General features: G+C 34.8%; 1 protein-coding gene and 1 long non-coding RNA gene across 2 annotated transcripts; one reads left to right on the forward strand and one right to left on the reverse strand.

The window, feature by feature from the left end:
• The first annotated feature begins 7,429 nt into the window (after positions 1-7,429).
• LOC118490230 lies at positions 7,430-11,127 on the forward strand. Its single transcript, XR_004888716.1, has 2 exons — positions 7,430-7,548; positions 10,889-11,127. It is a non-coding gene; the product is annotated as an uncharacterized LOC118490230 (long non-coding RNA).
• LOC110930460 (transcription factor MYC2) lies at positions 7,675-9,361 on the reverse strand. Its single transcript, XM_022173761.2, has 2 exons — positions 8,750-9,361; positions 7,675-8,498 (listed from the first exon to the last, which is right to left on the reverse strand). Exons 1-2 carry the CDS (start codon positions 9,258-9,260, stop codon positions 7,762-7,764), a joined length of 1,248 nt encoding a protein of 415 aa, XP_022029453.1. The 5' UTR covers positions 9,261-9,361; the 3' UTR covers positions 7,675-7,761.
• Positions 11,128-13,307: the final 2,180 nt, after the last annotated feature.

A 13,307-nucleotide genomic window follows, 5' to 3' on the forward strand; every position in this document is an offset into this window, starting at 1 on the left:
GTTTTAAAGGGCCTAGGGACACTTGGAATGATCAGGAAACATTCCATAGGCTTATTTGGCATGATCTTAATGCATTTGAACTCCTATATAAGAAGCTCTTGGTTGCAAACATTTGAGCATTCACTTGAAAACTTCACAACTTGGTTTCTGGAAGTTCCTGGAGCTCAAGACCCATTCCTAGTGATCATTAGTCGTGCATAGGACCTTGGTAAGCATCATTAACCTTCCTTAATTCAGTTTTGCTTAGTTTATTAGCTTAAAGTCAAACCGTCGTAATTAAGATTTGACTTCATCATTAATCTTAATTTGTCCAGTCAAATTTCAAATTGAAAGTACCTATGAGTTGGTAATTATGTGGGCAATAAACCCATAAATGGGCACCCTTTGATTCCCACTCTAACTAGGTCAATTGTCGGGTCAAACTTGATAATAAAAAGTCAACAGAAAGCTTAATTTCAAATTAATGCGTAATTAGCAATGTAGAAGCTATGCAACCTGTTTTATCACTCATATAACTTGGTAATGAATGTAATAACACGTCTAAACATGTTCAACCCGACAATTTTCAGTTTAAGCTCGGATTGGAACCGAAACTCGCATAGTTTAACTTCTACTTTGACTTTCAGTTCTGACCCGTTTGAGCATGGTTTAGGAATGCCTTAGAGCCTTATTAGGACCAAGTTACCTATAAGTATAACCCTCTGAGATTATACAACTTGAATCACTAGTTATCCGATTCATATGCATGTTTTCGTTAAATGCTTAAATGTTGACTATTATGCCCTTTTCACCTTAAAATGTGATTTTTAAAAAAGTGAAAGAACGGAAACCTTCACTACTGATTTATAAACTTGTCCCTAAAATTTGATATCAGTTTGAGGTCTAGATTAGGAGTTATGCTCATTAGCGTAAATGAGAAGCTTTTTAGTAATTAAACGGCGTAATTAACATATAGCCTATCTAAACCTATTTTTTGATATCAAAATTTTTACCCACTGATGTAATATAATATTTTGGGATTTTTGAAGATTTTTACTTATTTTTAGGCTGAGCATAACATAGGGTTCTAAGCTTGATTCAGTTATTGTCGGTTTTGCCCTTTTGGGCTATAAAATGAGTTTTACAAATCCTTTTGATACCAAACCTTTTTCTACTGATCTAATATGATAAATAAAATATTTTGACCTCTCTGGAATAATGAAAATATCGGCATTCCTTTGGAAACCCGGAAATGGCTCTAAATCGCCTTTTTAAGCGTTTTTAACGCATAGTATGCATTAAAACTATTTTAAACATATAAGGTTTGATGCCTACTGATATTTTTAGTAAATATTTATATTCTAACAGTAAGCAAAAGTTTTAAACTCAAATTTCCAATTTTGGACCTTTTAAGCCTATATGAAATTATCAAAATGCCCCTAAGGTGCATAGTTTGGTTATAATTGATAAATTTCACATATGTATGATACCCTACTGTTATAACTTACTAAATTAAGTATTTTTACTGATTATATCAGACCTGTAACTCAGTTTGATATTTAAACTCTTGTATAACCTTTAAAATGACCAAAATGCCCTTACGAGGCATAGTTTGAGTTTAAATTCGTTTTGGGCATAATAGAAGATATCTTACTGATATCACAACATATTTAAGGCATATTAACTCAAGAAACTTGTATATGACTCTTTTGGTTACTCGTTATGCACTTTTCGCATTCGGATCGGCTTACGTAACTAGTTTACATATATTTGCCGAAACGGGTCAAACCATACCGTTTTTGTCTCAAAATCCAGAATGTGTTTAAGTTTCCCATATTAAACAAGCATACAAGCTTGTCGGGTCAAAACCACATTTTAAACCGGTCTTCGCTTTATCATGCGTTTGAACCGTGTCTTCCTTTTGAAAACTAACCGGTCTAAGTCTAAGCTTAATTAAAGACCCGTTAGGATTCTAACAGGTTATTAAAAACCTTCATTCCAGATTAGGAGCCCAGTAAAAGGTACGTGCACTTGCTTGGTCGGGTGTGTGTAGTCATTTAGATCGGATTGTGATTAATGTATTTACATGACCCGTTTAATATGTATTATTTGGTGTATGGCCTTTGGGGGTTAAATGACCATGTCCCGGATATCCTTGGCATCATTCAAAGAAATGCCCACGACCTAAGCACGGGGTGTAGGCGTACACCTGACAGCTGCATTACGTAAAAACTGGTAGCCCACTTAAAGGAATCAACCTTGTTGGTATTATACCTGTAGCGTGTCAGTTAATCAAGACCGGCCTTACAAACCGGCCCTGATGGACGACAAATAAGTAAAACTGTGGACAAAATTATTTTTAAATAATTGTCCCAAGTTATAAAGATATTTTTGCCGAAGTGCATTCAAATCAATTTTCAAACTCTTTTCAAAATGAGTCAGTTAAGTTGTATTTACCAGTGTAAACTGACGTATTTTCCAAAAAGGCTAAGTGCAGGTACTATACGTAATAGGCTGGCTATTCCAGGCATCAATAATCAAGTCTCGCAAGCTATAGATGTCAAAGTCTATTGAACAGTTTTCCTTTTTATTCGATCCGCCTGTGGATCTGTTTCGACTGTTTTGTGATACTTAACATTACAATTTATTCAGTTGAAATAAATTTATCTTTTGCTTCCGCTGTGTATTTATAATTTGTGTTGTTTGACTATGATGATATCAACTACGTCACGATACTCCCCACCGGGCCCATCGGTAACACGTGGTAAAATAGGGGTGTGACACGCCACGTAGCATGGTGGGGTGAACCTTTTTTTTTCTTTTGTTTTAAGTGGTATTATCAGAATCGGTATCATTAGTTGTATTTATTGTTTTCGTTGAGTCGAGTTGATAACGACCAAAGTCACGTCACGTACCACGGGAATCAAGCACCCGCCGCGTAGCGCTGGAGAAAAAAAACCAACTTAATTAACAAGTAAGGAAATAAGTTACTGGATTTTCAGTTTGTTTACCAAATAAAGGGGAAAATTCTGAATTTTAAAAGTTAATAAAGATTGGTTTTATTTGAAATACTTCAAATCTATTTTAGATAATAAAATAAGTTATCAACTTTTCTCCTTAAATCTAGTTCCCGCATGAACCCTATCATAAACACACACACACACACACACACATAGGGAATGATTATCTCGAGAAAGCTAAATATTGCGAGATCCGTTAAAAAAACCAATAAAAACCATTTTTTTAATACAAACCTCATTGTAATTAAGATACAACATAAAAAAAAGTATATTTACATCATTAAATAATTCATTTCTTCTCTTAAAATCATTCTTATTAGAATTTTTATACATGTGTAAATATAACAAATTAACACACGTGTAAATGGCAAAGTTACACATGTATAAAATTTCTTTATTTACGAATTCACGTAAATTTAAACGTGTAAATAAAATTTATAACATTGTATTCGAATAATAATGATAAGTGTAAAATTTTTTTTTGAATTTGAATTGTTTTTAACCTAATTCTCGCAGTTTTTTTTTCATTCGTTCTCACGGTTCTTACAATATTTAACGTTCTCATTTAAACTTTCCCATATATATATATATATATATATATATATATATATATATATATATAGGGGAAGGTTCAAATGAAAACCACTAGTTATTGTGAAAACTAGAAAACTAACTAAAACCCACTAAAAAGGAGGGGGGAAAGACTTTTAATGAAGGAGGGGTAAAATTGGAACAAAAAATATATAACTTTTCAAACATTTCCCATTTCTCCATACGTTATCATTTTAAAACAAAAATGGCACCATAAGATCACAAATTTTCTTATCTTTCATTCAAGTATATTCGAGCATATTTTTTATGACATAAAAAAAGATTTATGGTGTCGTCTTGTTTTCAATACTATTATTATAGTAGTGCACATGTGCAATATAACATGTACTACAATGTGCATTACATGCTTAAAATTAGCTTTTTGATTCTAGTTTAGCTTTTAGGGTTAGTTTTTTGGAGGTTTAGGATTAGGATTAGGTTTTTGGGTGTGGGGGGGAGGGGGGTTTAGGTTTTTGGGGGGTGGGGGTGGGGGGGTTAGGTTTTTTCGGGTTTATGTTTAGGGTTTAGTTTTAGGTTTTCGGGAGGGTGGGGGTGGGGGGATTTAGGTTTTTTTTTTGGGGGAGGGGGGGGGGGGGTTAGGCTTTTGGTGGGAGGGTGAATTTAGTTTTTTTGGGGGGGGGGTTTAGGTTTTTGGGGGGTGTCGGTGGGGGGTGGGTTAAGTGGTTTAGGCTTTCCGTATTAGTGCACATGTGCAGTACAACCAAATTTTTTTTTTTTTTTGAAATTTTTTTCCATATATAAAAAGTAGCGATTTTTCTAAAAAAAATTGTAAAAAAAAAAATTGTATGTTCTTTAGTTTTTTTTAGGCTTTTTTAGTTAGTTTTCGAGTTTTCACAATAAAAGTGGTTTTCATTTGAACCATCCCCTATATATATATATATATATATATATATGTCGGTTATTGTACAAATTGTATTAACGTACGCTGCATACGAGATGCAGTATAAACATGCGATTTTGATTTTTTTAACATGCGAATTTAATTTTTTTTTCTAACATGCGCTATTTGTTTTTTACAACATGTGATTTTCACTTTTTGCTAACATAACGTGTAATTTTGCTATCGCGTACGCAAAATACGTTAAGATATATTGTATGATATACTTTTTTTGTGTATATATATAGAGAGAGAGGGGGAGAGAGATGTTAGACCAGAAAGTTAATAAAACTTGGATTATAGTTCTAATTTTCAAATAAATGAATATGAGGCACTAGTCATTCATTTTGACAAATTCCTAAATAAGGGAAAGTACATGAATTAAAGCGAGGATTAATCATTATTGGAGCATATTTTTAGCAAGATTAAGAAAGTAAAACTTTATTAAAAAGGCCCATTCTATACACACCCCCCCTCCTTCCTGATTACACCCCCCCTTGTGAGAGGAAAACTGTCGGTCCCACGCAGGCCCCACCTGTAAGTATGTGAGAGGAGGGGGGTGAAAAAAGTAAATAGGGGGGGTGTAGAAAGTAGCACCCTATTAAAAACTTGCATCTCCATTTTGATGACAAAATAGTACAATTTCTTTATAAATAGTGGTATGCTAACACACGTGTAGACTTTTTAACATGTATATATATTTTTTTTATAAAAAAATGACCGATGTAATTAAATTATTATGTAGAATGTGTCACGTAATTATAAACTAGTGTGAATAGTAGACACGTTGAATGTGACTTTACAGTCTACTGAATTTTACCTTTTTTTTCTTTATTCTAAAAATTCCTATATAAAATTTTCTATTACAATTTTTATATTTATTTTTTATACCAATTATGTGGATCAAGGATAATACAGATTAAAAAAAATAACACTTAAAGATAGTTCATATTTGATATTTATAAATTGAGAAAATTTAAAGTGTTCTAATTATTTCACTCGTATGGTTTTTGTCCCAATTAGATACCTTAACATTCAAATCGAGTTATGTCCTTTTTTCCACGTGTCAAGAAAAAAATGAAGCATAAGATATTGGGGTCGGGTTATTTTAATATATGAAATTATATTTACTAAAAATAAAAAAACTTTAATTTCATTAAAAATTAAAAAAAAATCAACGCCACCACTCGACGTTAGCATCAAATAAAAGGAAAAAAAAAACAAACATCCACACCACCACAGTTGACTATAAAATGGATGAAAAGTCCCTTTGAAATTTAATGAAAAATAAATATTGATTAACCTGTTTGGAACACTTTTAAAATTTGACCTAATTAAAATTTTTTTAAAACTTTATTACTATTCTACAAAAGTACCCCTTATAAATATTGTCTGTTTACACTATTGATTAATATTTGGGTGGGTAGAGAAATTGAATGATAGAAAAAACGTTGTTATTATTTTATTTTTATAAACAATTTTTAAGATTTGATTATGTTTGTTTGGGTATGAATAACTGAATTAATCGAATCAGAGTGACGTTAAAATTTTAAAACCAACTGCTATACCTTTATTTTTCATAAAATAATATCTTAGGTGTTAGAAAGTTTCGTTGTGTAGTATTTTTAAATTAAATATATGTTGTCATTTATTTTTTTTTTTTATAAATCAAAAGGATTTCTGATATTTTAAAGAACCAAGATAAGTTGTATTTCTAAATAAATTAGCTTGAGTACATGTCTAAAATCGTCGGCTGATGGTTAACCAAATTAACTTACCCCTTATAAACCATTCTTTATTAAATCAGTTAACTGGAATTATTTAGTCGGGGTACCCCATAAAAAAAGCCCGTGATAGACTGTGAAACCAAGATCACACCGTTGCAAATGGTGTGATCATAGTAGTGGTAATAATGGGTGTGATATGTGTCGATGCCGTGATATTTTAATGTTCGTTATTTCAATGGTTTTGATTAGATGTGGATTTATATGTGATGGTGTGAAAAAAGTTTGGTTTCAACTCATAACCAAATCGATACATGTTTACCGCTAAATTTAATAATGCCATGTATATTATACCACGATCAAAACAAATCATTTTGGATCAATTTTATATAATGAGGCCGAATTTACTTTTATTTATTGAAAAGAAACACAATCCATCTCTCTCAAGACTAATATCCCAATCTTTATCACCACACGCACTCTTAGTGTGCACATTAATTTTGGGTTTTGGTCGTGTCTTGGAAATTCTTTATCACAAAATAAATTATTTAAAAAATATATGTCATGGCTTATTCAACAAATATCTACATGTTACCAAGGAGCACCAAAATTACACGTTCCCCTAAAACTACGACCTCCGCAAGGAGGTTAAGCTCTATCAATCATTGTCTGATTCATCAAAGTGACACATGTAGGAATTGAATTTGGGTCTCCTTTGAGAACTCAAACCTCTATACCGCTAGGCTAAAAGTGGTGGATATGCTGGGCATTTGATGCATATTACATCAGGTGGCATATCTGCTTCAAGATTTTGTAAGAATCATGCACAGTTATTACAAGTTGTGATTGCATTTGGTTAATTAAGGTCCGACACTCTTTGTGATGAATATTTTTTTGGATTTGTCTTTAAACGCATCTTAAGTTGATTGATTGATTGGACATGTGGTTAATGTTCATCATTTTGCACGTGTTTTATAATGTTTCTTTAGCTCTATTTTTTTCTTGTTAGTACGGTTTAAATTTTAATAAATTCAACCATTGAAAAAATATTAAAATTATTGATTGTACTCATGTTTAATTTGAAATAGACGTTTCAGGTGGTACCCAAGCGGTGGCCTTCAAGACTTTATCTCAATTGGTTGCATCTATTGAGAACAATGAATATGATATTTAACTGTTGTACCAATTAGTTTGTCTTTAGTAATGTGATAGTGAACATTACGATTACATGTGTAAGCGTGGAAGGTATGGATTCGGCACGGATGCCGAAGGGCTGAGGTGGTGCATGGTAGCAACAAGGGCAATTCGGGATGAAGAAGGCGGCACAGAAAGCAAGGTACTTCTCCCGAATTGAACCCTCCCCACTTTAGAGACGAGCGGGATGTAACCCTCGACCTAAAGCTTGTGACTTATGTGATAATTGAGATTAACTGATAAAACTGGTTTAAGATGCCATTAGTTATTTTTTTGCTAATAATATATATAGCACTATTGATTAGTAGATAAAATTAATGACACAAGGAAGAAAATACGAATACATAGTTAATTACTAATCTAAGTACATTTTGTTAAGAAGAGCAAGTCTCAAGTTGTCTTCTTGATCACATGTGAATCCATTAGGAGTCTTGACAATAACATCTTGTAGCATCAAATCTTTCACACTTGACACACTCGCATATTGAACTCTTAAATCAAGGCTTCTAAGTGCATCCATCAATTTAGCTGCTGGATAGTTAACATCCGCTGATTGAACCCTAACCATCGCTTCTGTTCCTAGCGATTTCACCTCAACTTCAACCTGATTAGCGGTCGAATAACTGGAGATACTTCTTGGATTATCCACATGGTTATAGTCATTATGTTTTAAGTTCAATTGGGTCTTGTTTCTTGAACTTATTGGTGATGATTCTGAAGTACCTGTTATTTTTTCTAAAGTTTCGACCTTGGATTTAAGCTCGTTGATGTAAGTAACCGCATCTGCTAATAGAGAAGCTTTGTCCATTTTTGAAACATATGGAACCACACTTCTGAGAGCATAAAACCGATGGTTTAGCTTCTCTCTTCGCTGCCTCTCCGCCTCCACATGGTACCCGGGTGGCAATAGTTCCGGTGGAGCAACCGTTCCCTTTGCTCGCCTTCCCCTCCTCTTAGGCATGCTTGTTATGTTGTTGGTTGTTGGTGATGAGCTGTTGATTTCCAATGGATCTGAATCTGAAGATGACTTCTTCATCTTTTTCATGCTCATCACTTCTTCCTGTCCTTCTTCACTTACTTGATTCTGATAGCCTGAAAATTTTTAGTAACGTTATGACACCAAGATCTATGAATATAGTTTTTAAACTACTATAAAAAGTGCTAGCGGCACAGCTGTTGCCCATTTTCCTCTATTCCAATTAATGTTTTAGATAAAATTATGTGAATCAATATAAATTGCAAGCCACTTTGTATAAGCAAACTATTTATTAGTAAAACAAGCTGTTTTGAGTTAACAATTGATGTTAATTGATTAGGGAATACATTATAGATCAAAAAAATACCTTGATTAGGGATTTCACATTCATCAACATTAGTATAAAAACTACCAGGATCGAAGACAGATTTCGTTAACTGAATTAAACCACCATCTTGTTTTTCAATATCACAAGAACCCAATTCAACAACACCATTAGGAGTTGGAATACAAACCAAAGATTTGATTCCATGTATTCTAAGTTCTTCAGTTCTTTTACTATTATAACTCCTTAGCTCCATGTCACCAGCCAACCACAAGAATGACCCCAAACTATAACTCTCGCCTACAACATCTTGTCCGGCCAAGAAACACATGGAAACCGAAGACATCATCAACCATCGCGTATCGTAAACATCGTCACACCCAAACATCTGGTCATGATCATTACTTGTGTTAGGGAAATAACCATCAGCCCACAAGAGAACAACACGGCCATTAGTGTCTTTGGAGGCTTGCCAGAATATGGCGTAAAGCCATCGTTCTGGTCGGTTTTGGAGGATGAAGTTGAGACGGGTTTGAAGTGAGGATTGTTGCATAGTGGCTGGGATAATTAACGTATCTGTTGTGCAATATTATGAGCTCCGGTGACAGTTGTGTTAGGGAGAAAATTGATGGGATGAGGGGATGTGTTAGAAATGTGCAACTGTTTTTATAAGTGTTACTTCCTAGCAGTGTCGTCGGATGCAACGTGATCTATGACATCATTTAAATTTATGTACGTCAGCATCATGAATTGTACATTTTTAATGTAGCTTGTCATTTTTGTTATTTGAAGGGGTATGGTACCAAATTTCGCACCAGGCTTGGGCGTGAGTGACCATCACCCGGCTTATTGTCCCAATTGCCAAAGAACTTGCCTCAGTTCGTGCGGGCACGTGCGAACCCGGTTTGCTTTCCCACTCGAGAAAAGATGAGAAATCTCACCTTGTGTATGAAAATGATTGTTTTCGACAACATACACAGAATGCGGTGATTGCTACTAAAGATAATAGTAGTTTACTACATCACTTTCTGTCAAACACATTTCTATGTTAAGATCCTGCGCGGCCGCGCGCGGGGCGGCTAAGGAAGTGTTGAGCGGCGTACAAATGTGTTCGCCTATATGTGCACAGTTTACCGCACGTGGTGGAGCTGCGCAAGACCGCATCCTATTGTTATACAAATGGAACTGTCACTTTGACTTCTGTAACCAACCAGCAAGTGGTATGCTTGGACACTGACAACAGCAGTCAGCTGACCTCCCAATACGTAGCTGCCCAGCTCACTTGCATAAAAGATGATGGACAGACTGACAACCCTAGCAGGCCACGTGGCGGGTGTTCCTTCGTGCAATCAATACGCATGACACATGACAACACCTCCGCGTGCGCCCAAAGCTCCCGTGACCTGCGCTCTTGTCAAGTCTACGAAAAGCTCCAGGTTGTCAGTCGGGCCCTAGGCCCATCAAGCGACCCATTGGCCCTTCTCCTTCACTCTTCGGCTATAAATACCCACTTCGAACCAGGTTTGAGGTAATGCTAATCTGCTCATTCACAATTACTACTTAACACTTATCTTGCTTTCAAAGCAAATACTTATTCTCACGCCGGAGGGTGGTAACAAGGAGCAACCCACACCGCATTCTCCTTGTTACTTAACACTTATCTTGCTTCCAAACCAATACTATTAATTCCCGAATATAATTAATTAAAATAATACTAAAAAAATTATTAAAAATAAACAAGTAATAAATGATAATAAAAATCCGCATTTTTACTTATTGTGTTTCGGATCTAACGGAGGTTAATTATGAATTCATCGTTTAATTTATAAAAAAATAATATTTCTAATCCGGATATACTTAATGTTACGCGTGTTATTATCAAAATAATGAACAATAAAATTTTCTCATGTATATCTAATTCGTTTAGGATCCGGTTTGCAAATAAGTCGGGTTTTTTTCTAAGACCCGTTTTTAGTGGATGTTACAAAGTACACGTGTGAATATAAACACAAACAAAGCATCAAGTAGAACACAACAATGCACACGACACAACTTAAGCATACACCAACATGCACAACTGATGGGTTGGTAAAAGTCTAAGTATTAATCGACTTAATAGTATTGAATTGAGTGACATACACTCTTGAATGGCACTACTTTGATATGGTTTGTATTTTGTAGGTCTTAACAAGTCTAAGGTGTGTTTGGAAGGCTTTTTGGAGTATTAGGATCAAAGATGGGCCAACCGGGGAAGTTGAATAAGTCAAACAAAGCAAAATAGAAAGTGAGATTTCTGGAGGGCGTCACTGACGCCCCCTAGTTTGTCAAAACGATATTTTGTGGGTGATTAACATTGAATGTCGATTTTATGAAGGGAGTTACATCCCAATTCAAATTTCATGGACAAAAAACTCAAATCATAATCATTCTCCATCATCCTAGTTGATCTCTAATCATTCCCTAACATCTAAACCAACACCAAAGAATGAAAATTCACGATGGAAGGCTAGTTTCTAGGGTTGTAAGTTCTAGGGTTTTATCTTCATATTTAGTTTGATAGAAACACTTTTTTAATATTTTCATTATTAAATTGACACAAATCATTTGTTAGTTCGATTATGAATACGTGATTATTAATGGTTTTCTTGTATCGTAAACTTATGTCAAAATAATTGCTATTTATTTTGGTTTGTATTAAGGTTTTGTGTGAGATTGATCTTAAATCATAAAACATAGTTTTTTCCAATTGTTTGATAATTGTCAATATGTAAGATTATTGATTAGCTTTTTCACAAACCCGAAAGATCATTAGAATTCACAACTTGATTTAACCGTTTATGTGAATTAACTGTAGTTTCTTGTTAATCCGAACCCGGGTGTGATTATTTTTACCATGTTGTCTACAACTTATTAAAATTAAGCGTTTATTAAATCACCAAATTGAATTCCAATTGTTATTTTTAACACAACCTTGAATTACTTTTTGATTCATAGTTGAAACAAACTTTTAAAAGAAAATATAGCAATATTCATTAAAATAACATTGTTCACGTGACCTATTAATCATCTAGACTTAAAGATCGACTACAAACTCTTCTTAGTTCGACACCCTTCTTACCACTAGCTACCATGCTAAAGGTACTAAGAAACTCTCTTTAACTTATCTTTGACCAGATCTCGACAATCGATCAACAACCAACTTACAAGTTAGTACTATATAAATAGTTTTATTAGGAAGTTGATTATGGCAGGTACCAATGTCACATAACACCAAAATACCACATGCGGAAACCCCCGCGGGCGTGTGACGTACAAGGATCTAGCCACCAATCATATTGAACTCATAGATATTTTTGAATAAAACTTTCATTTATTAACAACAATTAAGTGTTACAACATTTCAATTAAGTTACATTGTACAGCGGAAGCAAAGATTCATTTGTTAAGTATTTATATGCCACACGTAAAAGCCATTTACCTTGTGTTAAGTATTACAACATTTCAATTAAGTTACATTGTACAGCGGAAGCAAAGATTCATTTGTTAAGTATTTATATGCCACACGTAAAAGCCATTTACCTTGTGTTGTGTTTCCATGTGTCTCGACCCATGACCACTCCAGCTTCCCAGATAGCAAGTTCCAACAATATGCACCTAGAGGCCTGCAAGGCATGTAACAACGAATCAACAACAAAGTTGAGCGAGTTCACAGTTGGGTGTTCGTTTTAAGTTGTTTCCGAAAAGCAAAGTTTGTCTTTAGCTGGCTTACTTTCCGTGGGGGTTACCCCATAGTTGAAAATACGATTAACCAGTTTACCCTGTTTCCCAAACATATCCATAGTCGGTGGGGGCTTCCACATGTGAACCACTAGACCTGTTTACCATATCGACTACTGACTGAAGTAAGTTGGTGCCCTAGTCAATGTCTATCATCATTGACGTGCCATAGTCCATTAGTTCACGCCCGTCCTCTGCGGCACGGTGTGAGGCTTGTCAAAACCTAAATAGCGCTATCTAACTAATGACCCGTTCGCCATTGGCCTCGGCGATTAAGTCGATATAAAAATGAGGGACTTAATGATAGAGTTTTGGTCTAGAATACGTGTTATCACCCTTCAATAAAGAGGGTGTGTACGTAATCCCCAAACCAGGAGATTACGCAGGTTTCGTTTAAGTTCTTAGTACGTGTCGTCACCCTTCAATAAAGAGGGTGTGTACGTGTTCCAAACTAGGAGATCACGCAGTTTCCGTTTAAATCCTTTACCCATTCCCAACCCCTGGGAATCCCATGCCTTGTAGGAAGTGAGAACTCACCTCGGTTTACTCGGCATTCTTAGTTACTTGTGCACAACAATTCAATCAAAGCCTATAGTATGCACGTATACACAGTCAGTTTATGTTTGTAATGATTCACATGAAATCCAACATCACAAGGTGTGCTTGGGCAATTATTATCGAGTAACACACAAACAGTTCATCCATCCACACAAGATTTCAAGTTTACATGTATACTCCATAACCATGTTTACCAGTTAAGTGTACTGTGTGTAAAAGCTAAATCATGTTATGCGACCAAATGTAACCATCATTAATAGTGAAT

This window comes from Helianthus annuus, chromosome 3 (genome assembly GCF_002127325.2).
Source record: "Helianthus annuus cultivar XRQ/B chromosome 3, HanXRQr2.0-SUNRISE, whole genome shotgun sequence".
NCBI lineage: Eukaryota > Viridiplantae > Streptophyta > Magnoliopsida > Asterales > Asteraceae > Helianthus > Helianthus annuus.